The 19,386-nt window shown below is 44.9% G+C and overlaps 2 protein-coding genes across 6 annotated transcripts in view; one reads left to right on the forward strand and one right to left on the reverse strand.

The window, feature by feature from the left end:
• Positions 1–807: 807 nt before the first annotated feature.
• Positions 808–2,560, reverse strand: C10H16orf90 (chromosome 10 C16orf90 homolog). Of its 2 annotated transcripts, none has more exons than XM_061152729.1 (3): positions 2,533–2,560; positions 1,715–2,068; positions 808–1,317 (listed from the first exon to the last, which is right to left on the reverse strand). In XM_061152729.1, exons 1-3 carry the CDS (start codon positions 2,546–2,548, stop codon positions 1,160–1,162), a joined length of 528 nt encoding a protein of 175 aa, XP_061008712.1. In that variant the 5' UTR covers positions 2,549–2,560; the 3' UTR covers positions 808–1,159. The 2 variants fall into 2 exon arrangements, with proteins under 2 accessions (XP_061008712.1, XP_061008711.1); XM_061152728.1 differs by having other exon boundaries at positions 2,503–2,548.
• A 10,672-nt stretch (positions 2,561–13,232) lies between these two features.
• Positions 13,233–19,386, forward strand: part of CLUAP1 (clusterin associated protein 1) — a 30,299-nt gene continuing 24,145 nt past the window's right edge. The window contains exons 1-3 of one of the 4 annotated variants that reach the window (XM_061152715.1): positions 13,233–13,567; positions 16,396–16,507; positions 17,548–17,632. In XM_061152715.1, the coding sequence (XP_061008698.1) occupies positions 13,489–13,567; positions 16,396–16,507; positions 17,548–17,632 (276 nt within the window). In that variant the 5' untranslated portion in view covers positions 13,233–13,488. Of the gene's footprint in view, positions 13,568–13,593; positions 13,746–15,032; positions 15,150–16,395; positions 16,508–17,547; positions 17,633–19,386 lie in introns of those variants that run through there. The other 3 variants (XM_061152711.1, XM_061152712.1, XM_061152714.1) reach the window with 3 other exon arrangements.

Consider the following 19,386-nt stretch of genomic DNA (forward strand, 5'->3'; position numbering starts at 1 on the left):
TGTGGTCTGACAGGTGCCCGTGAGAGGAGCAGGTGGGCCCTGGCCCGACTCGGGCTGCCAGGACAGGAAGCCAGAAATGGTGAGGATCACAGAGGCAAACTCGGGTCCTCCCATCCAGTCTCCACAGGCCAAAGCCCAGTGATGTGGAGTAGGGTGTCTCGGCCAGAGTGATTCTGCCCCCCAGGGGACATGAGACCACCCAGAGGCTGTGGTTGCCACACTGGGAGGAGGACGCTTCTGGAATCCAGTGAATGGAGGCCAGGGACACCATTCGACATCCTACAGTGCACAGGATGGCCCCCAAGACAGAGTGACCCAGCCCCAGATGTCAGCAGAGCCAGGGTGAGGACCTCCCGGTACAGCAAGCCCATGCCTGGGTGCCTGGAGCCTCGCCCCGCTGGGAGAAGGGCTGTGCCCATTCTGCCTGGAGAGTCAGGGCGGCCAGGGGTCCCCAGGGAACGTGAACTCCACTGTGGCCTCAGTGATGGGCGGCATGGGGCCAGGGCCAACACTTCTGTCCAGGTTGGGAACTTGCTCTCCTTCTCGACACCCTCCCTGAACCCTGCCTAACTTTCTCTGTCCTCTGCCCTCTTCACCCAGAACACCACGCCCTGTTTGTAGGCCTGCCAAGACCCTGCCCACCCAGAGGAGGACGGCACCCTCTTCAGGGTGGGAGCACCTTGGATTCTCCTGGGAGCGATACTGAACTTTGCTCTCAGAGCACGTGTGCCAAGGGGCCCTTTCTCTGACCAAATTGGCCTGACCACAGACAGACTCAGCGACTGAAGCGCAGGCCTTGGCTTTTATTGACATTAGACCTGTAGGTTCCCCGGCCCCTCGGGAGCCCAGCTCTCCACTCCATCCGGCCTCCCCGGTACCCGTGGCTGATGTGAGTTGAAGCAGGCTGCAGGGGCATGCCCCGGCTTCTTTCTTTTTCTCTGTCCCTCTCGCGGGACCTCTTCCTCCTCCCTCCACCCTCAAGCTTTCCCAAGGCTGGCCCAGGCTCTGGTGCTGGGTAGCTGCCTAGGTGTCTCGGTGTGGGGGTGCTACTGGTGGGGGCTGAGCCCTTCCCCCCCACCCTGGACCTATCTCCTGCTCCTGGGGCCACCCTCTCCCCTCCTGTCCTGAGCTGGGAGAACCAGCTCTGGCACTTGGATCCCTACGGCCCCTCCAGGCCCCCAGAGCGGGTTCTCTTGCACAAGGGACATGTGGTCTCCTCTGGGGCCCCCCAGGATCTCTTAGGCCTGAGCCCTAAGCCTTCAGGGTGACCAGACTGTGAGGGGGCACCCTTGGCTGGGTCCATGCTGGAGCTGGAAGCTGAGGAAAGAGGGGGAGAGAGGAGTCGTTCAGAGGGACCCAGGGGAGGCTGCCAGCCCACCCTGTGACCCCTGAACCTGGCATCCTTCCAAGCCAGAGGGGAGGGGGGCAGTTCTCCTTAAAGAAAACCCCACAGGGGAGGAGAAAGAGGGAGACATGGTTCAAGCAGGAAAGACCCTTCTCTAACTCACACCCCTCACTTTACAAATGGTGAGACTGAGGCACGGCCAGTGGGGGAAAGCAGCCCGAGGTCCCTCATCGAGTGGAGAGCTGGGACAGGTACCCAGGCAGCTCGGGAGTGGAGAGGGACTACCTGGGTCCATCTGAGTGCCTCGCCCACCCCTGCCCTGGGTCTGCCCCTCCTGTCCCTAGCTCTGTGTCACCTGGACAGGCTCACCTGTATTTGCCCGGCTGTCCCTGGGCAGTTGAGCTTCCAGAAGGGCTGAGTGGTGGCTGTTACCTCGGCCCAGAGTCCCCTGTGCTAAGTCCAGGGGCCAGACCAGGCCCTCGGGCTGTGGCAGGCAGCCCCCGGCCAGGAGCCGACCCAGCCAGTGACTCTCACACTGGCCGGCAGGCTGCAGGTGGCCCGGCAGGTAGAGAGCCAGGCCCCGGAGGTGGCGCAGCCGGAAGTTCTTGGGCTTGCTTCCCTGGGCACTGGGGCACTGCTGCTGCTGGGCCCCCAGCCCCCCCTCGTAGATGTTGGGTGGTGTGTCGGGGTGACTGGTGTGTCCTTGGGCCCAGCTCACTGCATCTGTGGAGGGGAGAGTAGAAGGGTGTGGCCGGTGGGCCCCAGTGGCCGTGAGGGGAGAACAGTCGCATGCTCGTGGGATGACCCCCACCCTGGCCTGCAGAGCCTCAGCTACCTGTCTGTCATGTGGACTCTGCCCCCTGCCTCCCACCCCCCTCATCCAACTTAGCAGTCATCCTCCCTCCCAGCCCACAGGGAGGGCTGAGAAACCTAGTCTCGGCACCAAGATCTTCTCAGGACTTCAGGCTCTTTCTGCCACCCACTTTTGTCCCCTGCCCTGAAAAGAGCAATCCAGTGTCCAGGGTCACGTGGCCTGGACCCATGGCCATTCCCTTCTCCTAAGCATGCATGTCCCTGGGACCACCCTGGTGGCTGTGGGCCCAGGTCAGGACAGGAGGGCATCTCTCCTCCTGCCTCTCCTCCCCACAGCCCGGCACCTTCTCTTATGCGCAGCTCAGAGAACGCACAGACCAAGGCTTCCATGGAGGGCCAGCGTGATGGGGAGGAGCAGCCAGGCCTCCTGTGCAGCAGGGCTCTGCTCTCCGCCACCTAGGGGGCGGGTCTGCAGGGCTCCCTTGGCAACCAGCTCTGTGATGTCACAGGGAAGACTCCCTCGTCTCTTGGACCTCCAGGTTTGGCAGGGGATGATGTACAGAGCAGGGGCAGGGTGGTAGGTGGGCAAGGGGATGGGGCAGAACCTTGGGGAGGTCCCTGGTCCCTCCGGCTTGGGACAGGCATGCAAAACAGATTTGGCTCTTGCAGTCTGGGGAGTCACTCCCTGGGGTGACCTCTTGGGGTGTCTGTTTCCTCATCTGTGGGTAGAAGATGAACGTTTAGGGACACAGACATGGTGAGACCTGTATCAGTGCTTTGAGCATGCCAAGAAGGTGATTCTGGGTGACCGGGCAGGTCCCTTAACTTTTCCATCCATTTTTGCATAAGTAGGCAATGGGGTATCCTGTGGATTGTATCAGTGTGAGGAAGGATTTGGAGAAACCAAAAGTCTCATATACTGCTGGGGATGGGGAGATGAAAACGATACCACCAATTTGGGAAACAATTTGTTTAAAAGTTAAACTTTTCAATTCTCTCTATTCACAAATGACATGGTCCTATTTATAAAGAAGAAATTAATTCACATTCAAAGGGGGGAAAAAAAAAACCTATTTAAGCTGGTAAAACTATCAGAGCTAATAAGTTAGTTGAGCAGTCTCAGGACACATTATCAACACATACAACTATATTTCTATACACTAGGAAAGAACAAAAAGACTAAAATCAATCATGGAAGTGCAAGACAGCACTGAAAACTAGAAAACGTTGAAAAAAAATAAAACTTAAATGGAAAAAGACAGTGTTTGTGGATTGAAGGCTTAATATTAAGACAGCAGTCCTCTCCAAGGTAATCTACAGATTCAATGCAATTCCTGTAAAATCTCAACGGCCTCGACAGCAGAAGCAAAAAAACTGATCCTAAAATTAATGTGGAATTACAAAGGAATCCAAAAGCCAAAAACAACCTTAAAAAGTTTAAAACTAAGATTTTCTATTTAAAAACTTCTTATATACAATTCAACACTACAGGAACCAAGACAGTGTGGAACTGACACAAGGCTAGAGATCTAGACCAGTGGAATAGAATAGAAGCCCAGAATAAATTCATACATCACTGGACAATTTATTTTCAACAAGATTATCAAAATTATTCTATGGAGGAAATAATAGTCACTTCAACAAAGAGTGCTGGAACAATTGGATATAAAAAGATAGGAATGAAGAGGAATCTAGATGTCCATCAACAGATGAGTGGATAAAGAAGTTGTGGTACATATACACAATGGAATATTACTCAGCCATAAACAGGAATGCATTTGAGTCAGTTCTAATGAAGTGGATGAACCTAGAACCTATTATACAGAGTGAAGTAAGTCAAAATGAGAAAGATAAATGTATTCTAATGCATATATACAGAATCTAAAAAATGGTACTGAATATATTTACAGGGCAGCAGTGGAGAAAGAGACATAGAGAATAGACTTGTGGACATGGGGAGATGGCAGGAGAGGGTGAGATGTATGTTGAGAGTAACATGGAAACTTATATTACCATATGTAAAATAGATAGCCAATGGGAATGTGCTGTATGACTCAGGAAACTCAAACAGGGGCTCTGTATCAACCTAGAGGGGTGGGATGGGGCGGGAGACGGGAGGGAGGTTCAAGAGGGAGGGGATATGTGTATACCTATGGCTGCAGAGGAACCAGATCAAATTGCTAACATCCATTGGATCATCGAAAAAGCAAGAGAGTTCCAGAAAAACATCGACTTCTGCTTTATTGACTACACCAAAGCCTTTGTGTGGATCACAACAAACTGTGTGACCTGCCTCCTGAGAAATCTATGCAGGTCAAGAAACAATAGTAAGAATCGGACATGGAACAACAGACTGCTTCCAAATTGGGAAAGGAGTACGTCAAGGCTGTATATTGTCACCCTGCTTATTTAACTTATTGCAGAGTACATCATGAGAAATGCTGGACTGGATGAAGCACAAGCTGGAATCAAGATTGCCAGGAGAAATATCAATAACCTCAGATACGCAGAGGACACCGCCTTTATGGCAGAAAGCAAAGAAGAACTAAAGAGGCTCTTGAGGAAAGTGAAAAAGTTGGCTTAAATTTCAACACTCAGAAAACTAAGATCATGGCATCTGGTCCCATCACTTCATGGTAAATAGATAGGGAAACTGGAAACAGTGGCAGACTTTATTTTGGGGGGCTCCAAAATCACTGAAGATGGTGAGTGTGGCCATGAAATTAAAAGACACTTGCTCCTTGGAAAAAAAGTTATGACTAACCTAGACAGCTTATTAAAAAGCAGAGACATTACTTTGCCAACAAAGGTCCATCTTGTCAAAGCTATGGTTTTTCCAGTGGTCATGTATGGATGTGAGTTGGACTATAAAGAAAGCTGAGCACTGAAGAATTGATGCTTTTGAACTGTGGTGCTGGAGAAGACTCTTGACAGTCCCTTGGACTGCAAGGAGATCCAACCAGTCAATCCTAAAGGAAATCAGTCCTGAATATTCATTGGAAAGACTGATGTTGAAGCTGAAATTCCAATCCTTTGGCCACGTGATGCGAAGAACTGACTCATTTGAAAAGACCCTGATGCTGGGAAAGATTGAAGGCAGGAGGAGAAGGAGACGACAGAGGATGAGATGGTTGGATGGCATCACCGACTCGATGGACATGAGTTTGCGCAAACTCCAGGAGTTGGTGATGGACGGGGAGGCCTGGTGTGCTGCAGTCCATGGGGTCACAAAGAGTCGGACATGACTGAGCGAGTGAACTGAACTGAATGGCTGATTCATGTTGAGGTTTGACAGAAAACAACAAAATTCTATAAAGCAATTATCCTTCAATTAAAAAACTTAATAAAAATATTTTAAAAAATAAAGTGAAGAATGAAATTGGACCCCTACCTCACACCACATACAAAAATTAAAACTCTTTGAAGAAATTTTCACCCCCATGGATTTGGTAATGGATTCCTAGATATGACAACAAAAGCATAAGCAAAAAAAGAAAAAGAATAAATTGGTCTTTATAAAATTTGAAAAATGTTGTGCTGCAAAAAAGCACAAACTCTCAAGAAGTGAAAAGACAGCCTACAGGATGAGAGAATATAATTGCAAATCATGTATCTGATTAGAGCATGGTATCTAGAACACAAAAAGGGCTCTTACAACTCAACAACAAAAAGACAAACAGCTGAATTTAAAAATGGGTGAAGCAAAAGTTAAAGGACTGAATGAACCAGCGAATATGCTTATAACTTTTATGGTTTCTATCTGAGAAATTACAGGTTTAAATCATGTGTTTTCGGGAATAGGAAAAACCTTCCTCTCAAACTAGTTATAAAAATAATTTGGTAAAATTACACATTATAAACAAAACAATTATATTTTCTCTCTATCTGACTCCTCCAGAAATTTGAAACTCTTAGGTTTCCAGTAAGTTTATCAAATGAGCTAAGAAGGTTATCTCACTAACAGGTACAAAAATCTCAAGGAATTTTTGAGACCTTAAAAAGAAAAGAGTTCACCTAGATTTGTTAGGCAAAATCTGTGATAAGCCTTGGTGTGAGTTTCCCAGCCCTGTTTTATATTAAAAGTTCAGTCTGAGATCCAATAAGTGTTTCAGCAAGATAAAAAGTCTATGATCAATTATGGTTATATAAATCATCAGACCAAAATTAGTAAAAACAGACCTATTTTGCAAGCAGACTAGCCTTAATTTGGTTGTACTTGATAAAAATGAGGGTAACTTTAGGGAGAAAAAGATATTTCAAAAAAATGTTAAATCCCAGTTTGTTAATGGAGGTCTTCATGTAGTAAGACTCATTTCTCAGATAGTTCTTTGCTGTTATGTGATATTAATGTGAAAGGTTGTTTCTGAAGCTTATCTTAGTAATCTATCTTTGGATGAAGATCAGATGCCTCATGACCTGCAACCAGGACTGGAAAAAGACATAATTTAAGAGACTGTCTCCAACCTGGATGGAAGGACTTTTTATCAGGTACTCTTAACTAGCTCATGCACAATGAAACTGAAGAGAAATTAACTCTTAGATTAATTCCCACTTCCAAAGGCCCCTACACTGGATTGGTCTATAGAGAAGACAGCTGACCTGATCTCACCTTAAAATGATGCTCAAACAGGAGAAACTACACTACACCAGGATGAGAAGACAGCAACATCAGAGGTAGACAGCTTGCCCAAGATGATGGATCTGCTTCGTATGATCATTTATAATGTTTTCTTGACTTCTTAGACCTTTGCATATAAATCAAATGCTTTTCTATCATAGGTCTGATTTAGAAATATGCCAGTTTTAGAAATCAGTCCAATTGTTGGGTTTGTGGCCAATTACCTGTATCTAGTTCTGGGTTACCTTGGTAAATTTCTCCACTACAAGACTCTTAACTGGTTGGCCCTGAGGAAATTTACTTAAAAAAAAATTATAGTCATATTCAGGTCACTGTGATACTACCAGATGAGATCCCCTCACTGGGCCAATTAATAAGGCCTACTCTGACTCTGGCCATAAATTTGAGCCTTTTTCTATTCCTCAAGCTCAATCAGAGCAACAAAAAAGTTTCAACAAAGGAAAAAGAAATCTCCCACAATTATAAGATGGATTTATATAGATAACACCAGGCTATGGTAATTTAGGTTTAAAGTCTCCTCTGTGTTGAAAACAATTATATAATGCCAAGGATAATCAGTCTAGTAACACTAGAAAACTGGGCTATATGCCTTATAGATGGTGGTGCCAATGTATAATTTCCCTGAAAGATAAAGATTCGTACAGAGTAGACTAAGTCAGACGACCTGGGATATACTGGGCTACATCTAATGGAAGCTCTTAAGTCTTACTTGTGACTTTACTAGTACTGCTGGCTATGTTCTTTGTATTTCACCTGTTTTACAAAATTGCTATTTCTTACAGTGCCAAATGTGTGACTGAGGCCTCTGATAAAATAATATATAGTTCCCTATGAGATCGATGATGATGGCAGTGTAACTCTAGATATGAGAAGAAGCAACAAGAGGGAATGTTTTCCTGGACCAAGAGGCTAGTAAGACAGGTGGTCTAGAGAGATTTTTGGATACTGTTTTATGGCCTAGTCCAGACTGTAACAGCACATTGAGTGGCCTGTCAACAAAATCTTTGCCAAACCTGAGAATGGACATTCTCAGCACCGTGGGATAAAATGGTCATGAAATGCCCCCCTCAAAATCATGGTCAAGTTTATGAGCAAAAAGGGGCTCTGCCAACTGAAGATTGACACTTGCCATCTACATCTACAGAGATTATATCATGGCCACTGCAACTGCTGACTTTCAACGGCCCTGAAAGGAGTTCAGGGTGAAGATCAGGAATGAGGCGCTCCGTGCTCTGGGAAAAACTGGCAGAACAGGCCTTCAGATAGTTAGATCTTTTCAGGAGATTTTATGAGTCCCAATTCTTGCATCTTCTCATACCTAGAGAAACACTGACATCATTAATGGTGCCATCTGCCTTGGCTATTAGGAAAAATTTTACAATTAAAAGTCAAAATAGAGTACTCAGCTATGGTTCAGACATCCTGAGAAATAACCAGGTGTTACTATGGGTGTAATTTCAGATTAGACATTGTATTGCTAAACACTTGAGTTTTCTGAGTCGTGTCAGGCTTAGATGCCACCATTCTCAAAACAATGTCTGCTGGAAGCTAGTAACTTCTACCTTACTTCTTATAAAACTAGGCAACTGGCCACCTGGCTACAAGTCTCCCTGAAGTGCCAGGTCCAGACTGGGTTTCAGGCCTATTCTTCTAAAAGAAAGAGATTTATTTTGTCTATTAAAACTCAAGTTATCCCTCCTCTTGCTACTACTAACTGGGTATGTTACAACAAAATGGCAGACCAAGGGACTGAGATTTTAATCATACAAGGCTCAAATCTAGGACTTGGAACTCAGGAATACTTCCAATTCAGTGTCTCTTCTCCAGGCTGAGGCAGTCCTATGCCCCATTTTGACAAGAGATTATCACAGTCATACTTGCCCTGTTCCCTAAATTAAAGCTGAGCAGGACTCTGTGGGGTGGCGACTCTGGAGTACAGACCTGCTGTACTGTAAAATATAGGCTTTATTCAGCCTCCTTGACCTTCCCTGAGTTCCAAAGGGTAGATTCAAACAATTGCTAATCAGGGAAGAGAAAAAATACAGAAACAGAGGGGAAACAATCAAATGGTGGTACTCCTACTCAAAGAAATATGCATAACAATGTCTTTTGAGTTCTTCTACAGAACTGGAGCCCCCACCCAGGTAAAAGATGGTAACTTCAGACTAAACACAAGATTCCTAGAACACAGCTCTGTTGCTTGACCACCAGCCAATCACCCCAAATGTTGCCTCCTGTTTCTGGGGACCAGTGATGACCATCCTGTTAGGTCTCCTGTTTGGCCCCTGTCTATTTTATCTCTGAGAGGCGCCAACAGTTTCAAACTAAGTTGCTGTTATTACAAGAGTAAAAGCTGGTTTCAGATATAAAACACCCCAACTTAGGTCAGGTATAGAGAGACTTCTGCTCTGCTAGGCAGGCCTACGCCCAGGCACAGCAGGAAGAAGTTACAGAAGAAAGAGACCTCCGCCCCAATTCCCAAAAAGCATCTTGAGTATGCAGTCTCTCAGGGAGAGTTGTTAGGGAAGACACACTGCCTGTCCGTCCACCTAATGTTACTCAGATCTCAATATTCGACTGCCCCCACAGATGATATAGAAGACCCATGATTGGGCCTTCCACAGAAACAACAAGACAGGGGGGAATGTGAGGCTGCGCCATGACAGGCAGCCTAGATTAGGAGTAGGCCTGGTTTTCCAGGGTAACATGATTATCAGGCCACCTGGAGCCAGCCAATCAATATGTGCCCAGTAAGGAAGAGGGAACCTATCAGGGGAAAGCTGAAAAGCCTGCGAACACCCAAGTTTGAAATAAGCCCGCGAAGGTTTGAGCCAATAAGATTACTTTGCAAACATGTAACCAATCCGCTTAAGCCAGCTACCAACTGCTTATGCACACCTTATAAATTGGGTAACAGCTAGGGCTCAGCACTTTCTGACCCTGCACCACTGCGTTGGTTGCAGCAGTGAGCCCTGACTTGAGTCAGCAATAAACTTCCCTTTTTTGCGAGTTGAAAAAAAAAAAAAAATGGGTGAAGAACTTGCATAGATATTTCCCCAAACAAGATACACAAATGGTCAACAAGCACGTGAGAAGATGTTCAATGTCCTAAATCATTGGAGAAATGCAAACTTAAGCCACTACTTCACACACTTGAGGATGCCTATAATTAAAAAGCACATGGGATCTTTCCAGATGAGGGATCAAACCCTCATGTCTCATGTCTCTCATATTGGCAGGCAGATTCTTTACACTGAGCCACCAGGGAAGCCCCAGATCTATGAGTTTTGACAAACAGCTGAAAGTGAAAGTGAAATCAGTCATGTCCGACTCTTTGCGACCCCGTGGACCGTAGCCCACCAGGCTCCTCCGTCCATGGGATTCTCCAGGCAAGAATACTGGAGTGGGTTGCCATTTCCTTCTCCAGGGGATCTTCCCAACCCAGGGATTGAACCCAGGTCTCCTGCATTGCAGGCAGACGCTTTAACCTCTGAGCTGGACAAACAGCTACTGCCATGTAATTAACCACCACAAGATACAGAACAGTTTCATTACTCCCTCCCCACACACATCATTACATTATTATGTATCCAGCTCCTCCTGGTTACCACTAATTTGTTTTCTCTCTATTTTCATCTTATTCAGAATGTCATATAAATGGAATCAAATAGTATGAAGCATTTTGAGTCTCTTCTTCCACTTAGCATAAGGCATTGGAGAGCCATTGTTGTTCTTGTGTATTTCAGCAGTTTGCTTTTTTAAATTGCTGAATGGTAATCCATTGTACCACATGTGTATAATCCATTTCTAAGTTGAGGGGCACCCAAGTGCTTTCCAGTTTGGGGCAATTAAAAATAAAGCTACTCTTAATATTTGTGTATAGGTTTCTGTGTGAACATAAGTAGTTTTCATTTCTCTTTGGTGAGTACCTGGGAGAGGGACTGCTGAACTGTATGTTAAGTGTATGTTTAACTTTAGTAAGAAGTACCAGCTGTTTTCCAAAGTGGATGTACACTTTCATATTCTCACCAATAAGGTATGAAAGTCCAAGGTGCTCTCCATCCTTTCAAGCCCTTAGCACTGTCAGGGTTTTTGTGGTGGCTTGTTGTTTTAGCTATTCTAATATTTAGAAAAGGCAGAGGAACCAGAGATCAAATTGCCAACATCTGCTGGATCATTGAAAAAGCAAGGGAGTTCCAGAGTTGCAACCCCATGAATTGCAGCACGCCAGGCCTCCCTGTCCATCACCAACTCCTGGAGTTCACTCAAACTCATGTCCATCGAGTCGGTGATGCCATCCAACCAACTCATCCTCTGTCGTCCCCTTCTCCTCCTGCCTTCAATCTTTCCCAGCATCAGGGTCTTTTCCAATGAGTCAACTCTTCGCATGAAGTGGCCAAAGTATTGGAGTTTCAGCTTCAGCATCAGTCCTTCCAATGAACACCCAGGACTGATCTCCTTTAGGATGGACTGATTGGATCTCCGTGCAGTCCAAGGGACTCTCAAGAGTCTTCTCCAACACCACAGTTCAAAAGCATCAATTCTTCAGTGCTCAGCTTTCTTCACAGTCCAACTCTCACATCCATACATGACCACTGGAAAAACCATAGCCTTGACTAGACCAACCTTTGTTGGCAAAGTAATGTCTCTCCTTTATAATATGCTATCTAGGTTGGTCATAACTTTTCTTCCAAGGAGTAAGCATCTTTTAATTTCATGGTTGCATTCACCATCTGCAGTGATTTTGGAGCCTCCCAAAATAAAGTCTGACACTTTCCACTGTTTCCCCATTTATTTCCAAGCTGGAATCAAGATTGCCGGGAGAAATATCAATAAACTCAGATATGCAGATGACACCACCCTTATGGCACAAAGTGAAAAGGAACTAAAAAGCCTCTTGATGAAAGTGAAGAGGACAGTGAAAAAGTTGGCTTAAAGCTCAACATTCAGAAAACTAAGATCATCGCATCTGGCTACTGTTAACAGTACAATAATAGCACATTGAGTCGCCTGTTAGTGAAATCCTTGCTTGACCTGGGTGTGAACATTCCTATTGCTCTGTGAGAAACTGGTCATGAAATGTCTCCAAGCCTTGGTCGAAATTAAGACTGAAAGAGAGGAGATTGTAAAACCAAGTATGTTGCCCACCATCCAGTTCTACAACAATTGAGTCCTTTTGCCACTACAGTCACTGACCTACATACAACATACGGTGAAGGAACTTCAGGGCCAAATCAGGATGAGGCATTTTGTGCTCTCGGAAGACTGGCAGAACTGCCCTCAGTTAGTTAGGTATTTTCAGGAGGAAATTGTATGAATTCAGTTTCTTATATCTTGCCTACTTAGAAAAGAACTAAAACCATTAACTGTAACATCTGTTCCTTGTTAATAGCAGTAAACCTCTACAATGTTGTATCCTTGATTGCACCTACCCCTTACTTAAAATCACATCATACTAGCTTCACCCCTTTCCTCTTTGGAACATCCTTAGAGCTTTCTGAAAGACTCCTTGCCTGGTTATAATCCTCAGGTTGGCTCAAACAAATTTATGCGTTTCTTAGCTGGACTAATTGTTTGTTGACATTTGCCATATCTTTTGTGAACTAAGTTTTTTGATCTGCTTTCTGATAGTTTTCTTCAGTGAGTTTTGAAAGTTTATTATGTATTTCAGAAGTCTTTTTCAAATCATCTGTGTTTTGTGAATATATTCTTTTAGACTGTGGGTTTACCTTTTCATTTTCTTAAAAAGTGCCTTGAAGAGCAGTTCTAAATTTTGATGAAGTCCGATTCATCAAAAAACATATTTTAAAGGATGATACTTCTAGTGTATTTTATCCAAGGACTCTTGTTTAACCCAGTCACAAAGCTTTCCAAGTTTTCTTCTAGAAAAGTCAGTTTTTAGGTTTTACCCTTTACATGTAAGGATGCTGGTTCATTTATTTGCATTTCTAGTTGTTCCAAGATGCTTTGTTAAAAAGATTATTCTTTCTCTACTAAAGGACTTTATTTATCCTAATGACCACGTATGTGCAGGTCTATTTTGAGAATCTTTAAGGTCAGCGCATTCATGTGTCTGTTACTTCACTAAAACCAATACAGGGGTGGAGGGCATCTTAGCATTGGTAGTCCCTCTTCTTCGCCCACGCTCTGGGCTCAGCTCACTTCACCTCCCCAGCCCTTCCGGTTGCCTTTCCCCAGCCGTGGCAGGCAGGTAGAGAGTGCCCCCAACCGAGAGCACAGCTGATCCGGCCACGGGCTGGGCGCGGTGCACCCCCGACCCGCCCCCTCCCTCTACCGCGCGCAAGAACCAGCTCCAAACTTCAGAGCTCACAGTTGCCAGGACAACCCCCCGGCGCGCCGGTTTCCGGCTTGTCGTAAAGTCCGAGCCCGGTGCGCACGCGCGGGTTGCGGCTCGGGCGGCTCTCACCGCTTCTTGGTCGCTCTGACCTTCGCCTCGTAGTCTGTGGCCTCAGCTGCTTCACGCTGCAGGCGCTTCGGACGCGGGCGCGGTCAGCCATTTTACACATGCCAGAGAGGAGTGCCGGGCGTAGGACTCCAAAGGGAGACCTGGCTTCCTGACATCGTGTACATCCTTTCTGGAGGAGTGTAGGTGGAAATGAGAAGTACTATGCAGACCGCCTTGCACAGGCACTTAGGTGCTTAGAACGTGTCGGCCAGTGCAAATGTCTGCATGTGTGAAGGGAGCCTGCACGCCACACCAGCTCCCCCAGCGTCGCGTTTTACGCCGCCTGCCGGCCGCCCTCGCTCCGGTACATACAGAGCATGCGCACACGGCCCGGTCGGCTTTGCTTCTGTCTTTTTGGTCCCGGCAGCGCGCCGTCGGCGGCTCAGTGCGTTGCCCTAGAAACCTCGGAGCGGTGAAGGGCTAGCGGTGGAGACTTCGGGATCCTGGGCACTTGAGCGCCATGTCTTTCCGTGATCTCCGCAGTAAGGCATCCCTGCCCTCTGTGACCTGCGGTCCTCCCGAGACTCTGGGCTACGGCCCCCCGGCTCCCTGTCCGAGCCCCGCCGAGGCTCTCGCGCCGAAATCCCCCTCCGGGGTCTCTGCAACTCAGGGGCGCCCCTGACCCTAGCCGACCCCCGTCAGGCTGAGCGCCCCAGTGTGTGGTCATAGCGCTTTCTGCTATGATGTGTATGCGGCTAGTGCGGCTGAGAAACCGAAGTTTTAATTTTATCTAATTTTAATTGACTTGGGTCTGTTCGCTACTGTATTGCAAAACACCGTTTTCCAAAGCGACCGTTTTTGAGCTGGGTTAGCTTAGAGAAGCGAACAAGAGAATCGAAGAGGGGGCTGGTGAATAATGATTGAGGCTAATATTTTTCGAGTTCGAGTTTTTGTGATCTGTCAGGTAGTTAATTACTGTCCTATGTGTGTTCATCATTTCATTTACTCCTCTGAACAGCAGTTCTTTTATGTTTAGGTGAGGAAATGGACACAGAGAGGTCAGGTCACTCGGTCGGGACATAGGTGGTAAGAGCTGGCGCTGGAGTGTGAAATCGTGTTGTCTAACCTCCAAAGCCTGCAGCCTTTGTGAAAGGGGCTGGTGAGGAGGAGGGAACCCAAGTGCCTTTGCAAGGAGCGTGGGGAAGTGGAAAAATGGGGATTAAAGAACTAGTTATCACTGCTCTGGGGAACATCTGTTACAAAGCAAACATTTTACATCTAACATTTTAGTCCTCACTGTTACAGTGAGGTGAGTCATTCCTGGATGGAATACTTTGAAGCAGGGAGGTGAAATAGCTGCTTTAGATCAGAGAGCTAGAACTGGGTGGAAATCAGGATCAAAACGTGGGACTGTGTGAATCCATCTCTTGCCTTTTATATGCTGTCATTTTCTGAATCTGAAGCAGTTCAGGGGACTGGCTCCACCTGCGCAGGTGTAGCAGGTGTTGCCAATTTGGTGTGATTTGAAGGGCCTCTTTAAGGCCAATTTTCTAATAGTTGCCAGTGCCTGAAATTTCCCCTTTAAAGATTACAGCTTTCAGTTGTGAAGGGCTCTTTCTATAATGTAAATATATAGGAAGAGGCACCACATTTTATTGATGCCTATTAGCACTGTTGTGTGAATCTCTGCTCTCTGGGACTTGGACATTCTTGGAGACATTATGTTGTAGAGACACCTTTCTCCTCCCTCACAGTTGCTTATGCTAAGGGGCACTGTTATGCCCGATGTCCGAATCCCCGAGCGGGAAGAGAGAAGGCTTCCAAGACAATGCAACTCGCAGGAAGGGAAGTTTATTACTGACTCGAGCCAGGACTCGCTGCCCGCAACCAACGCAGTGGTGCGAGTCAGAGAGCCCCGAGCCCAAGCTGTTACACAAATTTATAGGGTGAGAAGCGGATTGGTTACATGTTTGCAAAACAATTTCATTGGTCGATACTTTCGCTCGAGCGGGACTTTCCTGGGGGTTTCTGCCCCTTCCTAATTTCCTAACTGGCAAACATCGTCAGTGTTAAGTGAAAGCTAATTGGTCCTAATTGGCAAACAGTGGTCATTGTTAAGCGAAAGCTACCTGATAATCTTACCAAGTAGGAAGGCCCACTCCTAATCTAAGTTGCGTTACTTCTGCTCGCCTCACACACTGAATGGAGTTGTTTTGGGAAAAGTGTACAAAAGGATTTCTGAACGTTTTTTACCTTAAATGAATGCCGTACTTTAGGCAGTTCATGATAAGAATCTTACTTGTCTCCTTTTGATGACGATACTGCAGAATTAACAGAATTTGGCTACTACTTAGTGAGAGGAAGTGTTTAGGCCTCACCATTTGGTGGGAAGGCTGCTGCTTTATTTTCCATTGCTCTATTTAAATATCCCCCCAAACAATGGCAGAGGCCCTCTGCTGCTCTTTCCACTGCTTATACCTTCTCTTCTGTTGTCTGGTGAAATTCAGCCTAATCTCCAATGACCAGGTAGCTTATTTGTGAATGTCATTGGGACATTTTCAATACCCATCTTCAAGACAAGTGAAGACAGACATTACTTAGTCAGAAGCGCTCTTGGCACATCATGGGAACTAAAAGGATGTTATTTGCAAGTCTTGCTTAAAACTTAGTGATTGCAGTATTAAGAACAAGTGTTAGTATTACTGTCTCTTAGTCTGTTTCATAGTACAGCTAAGTATTGCTCTATAGTTCAAGCATTCTCTTGAACATTCCTCTAAGTAACACAGAGACATCAGTTTTACCCTACCACCATCACCTCTACAAAAAAAAGGGTTAACATTTAAAAATATTTTTCTTTATGACATTTTGTAAGACCAGATATTTTTCATTTTGAGTGGTGAAGAGAAAGATATCCAGGAGATAGTTGAGATACCCAAGAGAGAAATTCACAGCCAATCCCTAAACCCTATTTCAACGTAGTTTCCAGTTCTCCCATTGAACTCAAATAAATGTTTTTTAGGAAGCAGCTTAACTATTTTATCTCCTTTTTGTTTTTCTCTCAGAGAATTGATAAATAGTCTATAAACGTGTCAGTAGGTTGGGAGTAAGAAGACAAAAATGAAGTATCTGGATTGATAAGTAGCTGATGTTTGAGGAGGAGCTGACCATACTGTGTGTTTTTACCTTGGACAGATTTTACAGAGATGATGAGAGCCTTGGGATACCCTCGACATATTTCCATGGAAAACTTCCGCACACCAAATTTTGGGCTTGTATCTGAAGTGCTTCTCTGGCTTGTGAAAAGGTTAGAACTGGGAACTTTACTGTGGTCTAAGAATAGATTCGAGATGTTACTCATTAGCCACCTAGAAACAGGATACTTCTGAGAATCAAAAGGAAAAGTTCAGTAAAATTTGACAGACTAGGCTGTAACCTGTTAAAAGTCAGATGCGTGTTAAGGAATGCTGTGGGGAACGGGAGTGTACCAGGAGGTGGTGAAAGACTTGTTTCTCAGCAGTAAGCTGACAGGGGTGCTGGTCCACACTCCTCGTCATCCCCTCGCCCTCATCAGGGATTGACAGGACCTCCTCACACATTCTGCTGAGTATCTGGCTTAGGATTGGCAAACTTTTTACTAAGGAGATGATCAAGATTTTAGGCATTGCAGGCTGCATAAGATCTCCGTCAGGCTTCTTTGTGTTTTATTGTTTATTGCCCTTTAAAAATGTAAAAACTCTCCTTAGCTTGTGAGCTGTACAGGAGAAGGCCAAGGACTGCAGGCTGTTGACCCCAGCATGTCATCAGTAACTCGAAGAAAGGAACTCTGGCCCCTCTGCTGAGTCTAGGGCTGTCAGACAGAGTAATAGTTCTGGACATTTTAATTAAACTTTGCTGTCTGATATAGATTTAATTTTGTAAGCTGAGCCCCAGTTTTGGCTTTTGACATTTGAAAAGGCCCTGATGCTGGGAAAGATTGAAGGCGGGAGGAGAAGGGGATGACAGAGGATGAGATGGTTGGATGGCATCACCGACTCAACGGACATGAGTTTGAGTAAGTTCCGAGAGTTGGTGATAGACAGGGAGGCCTGAGTGCTGCAGTCCATGGGGTTGCAGAGTCGGACGTGACTGAGTGACTGAACTGAAACCTATTTTTGGTGAGGATTTGTTCTCTTGGATGTTTGATATTTTCTGTTGCTTTTGAGGTCTTTCTTATTCTTACTACCGTAGCTGGGGACTCAGCTTCCTGTTACAGATCCACTGTCCTCCCAGTGGTCTACTTTCTGTTTTGTGACCTTTCAGCTTAATTAACTTGTGTCTTTCTCTCTGTCTCTGTCTTTGCAATAGGTACGAACCTCAGAATGACATCCCTTCTGATGTTGAGACTGAACAAGACCGAGTTTTCTTCATTAAGGCAATTGCCCAGTTCATGGTTAGTTCAGTTTTTTGATGGAGTTGTAAAGTTAAATACACCAGAAGGAGATGGAGCCTAATTAGAGCTGCGTTCAGCTTTCTTAACGCTCTGCATTACCAGATTTCTGTGGAGCCATTTTTTGAATTTTAAGCAATATTTTCTATACAAATCTATCTATCTATCTATCTATCACATAATTGGATAGTTCTCTACCCTGTATACAGTTATTTTTACTCTCCACAGACAGGCTGCTTCTTAACTTCTCATCTGGTGATGGCAAGCACTATCTGTGGAGTCATTTTACCAACAAAATTTTCTGAGTTTTTTTGTGTTTAACTCATGATTTGTTAAGAATTTTAGTGGTGGCAGTATACAGGATAGTTGTCTCAGAGGGGCAGTGAGATAAAAGGATTAGCCATGTCACCCTTGACCAGAAAGGTGATCAGCACTGCGAAAGCCCCAGCGGCCATTCGTCCCTACAATCAGGCTATGTTAGTCGACAGGACGCGTTTCAGGACCGCTCAATCTAGGTGTGGACCCTGCGGGTGGACAGCTTCTGCCAGCGAGCAGTGGCAGAGGCGGCTGAACACGCTCTTACAGACATGGTAAATCCTGAGAGCAGCAGGCTGTGAGTTCACAGATACGGTAAAGACAGCTGTTTGGCCGACTGACATAAATGACTTCCATACTGTCAGTGACACCTATAAATAATATTTCCAGAGTAGCTTTCTTGTAAGAGAAGCTTAGCAGGTTGTTGCTTTGCCTAAAGGCAGCTGTTTTGAGATTGAAGCAGTAGCTGTCCAGGGGCCTCTCATTCACAACATCACTCCAAGTGGGCCCACTGTTATTTTATTTAGTCTGGAATTTTAATAATGTTTTTAAATTAACGTCTTAAGTTTTTAAAATCTTTGTTAGAAAAGCATAAGGTTGACTGAAATATATGAAGTTATTACGGGAATACCATATAATAAGAGGAATTGAACTTGAAGACTAATGACAAATCTAGTTATTGATGTTATAAATTACACTTGTGTAACATTCGTATTACTGGGTATGGGAAAAGAGACGCATGTTACATAGTACTCAGATAAATAAAAGTAAAGGGAATAACATGTAGGAAAGATGAGTTACTGTTTCTGAGAAATAATAAAGAACACACCTATTTCCGTTAAGCTCTATTAATTTAGTGATGTGAAGTATTTATTGCTCATGTCAGATACTATATGCTTCTGCTTTTACTTGATAAAATTATGTAAGTTTGAATGGCAGGTCTAAAGGAGAAGAAACTGGACCAAAATTTTATACAGATATTTTTCTTTTTGAGAGGTTAAGAAAGTAAAGTGATAGTTTATTTAAGCAAGGATACACTCTCAGAGGGAGAGAGTACAGACAGGTGAAGAACTGCTGCCAGATAATATTTTTCTAATTAAAATAGCATACAGATTTTAAAAAGAATTTTATTATTTTGAATAGTCAATGTATATTATGGCTCAAAAAAAATTTTTTTAAATCATGAAACGATGGAGAAGGAAATGGCAACCCACTCCAGTATTCTTGCCTGGAGAATTCCCTGGACGGAGGAACCTGACAGGCTACAGTCCATGGGGTTGCAAAGAGTCCGACACAACTGAGCGACTATCACTCACTCAGGTTCTTGTTGCAAGTAATTGTTCAATGAAGTCCTTCCTTCTTGAACAAGTACTGTATTTCTTTTTTCTCTTATAAATATATTGTTCACTCAAAAAAAAAAAAATCATGAAACGATAATAGAA

Source organism: Dama dama, chromosome 10 (genome assembly GCF_033118175.1).
Source record: "Dama dama isolate Ldn47 chromosome 10, ASM3311817v1, whole genome shotgun sequence".
In the NCBI taxonomy this organism is placed as follows: domain Eukaryota; kingdom Metazoa; phylum Chordata; class Mammalia; order Artiodactyla; family Cervidae; genus Dama; species Dama dama.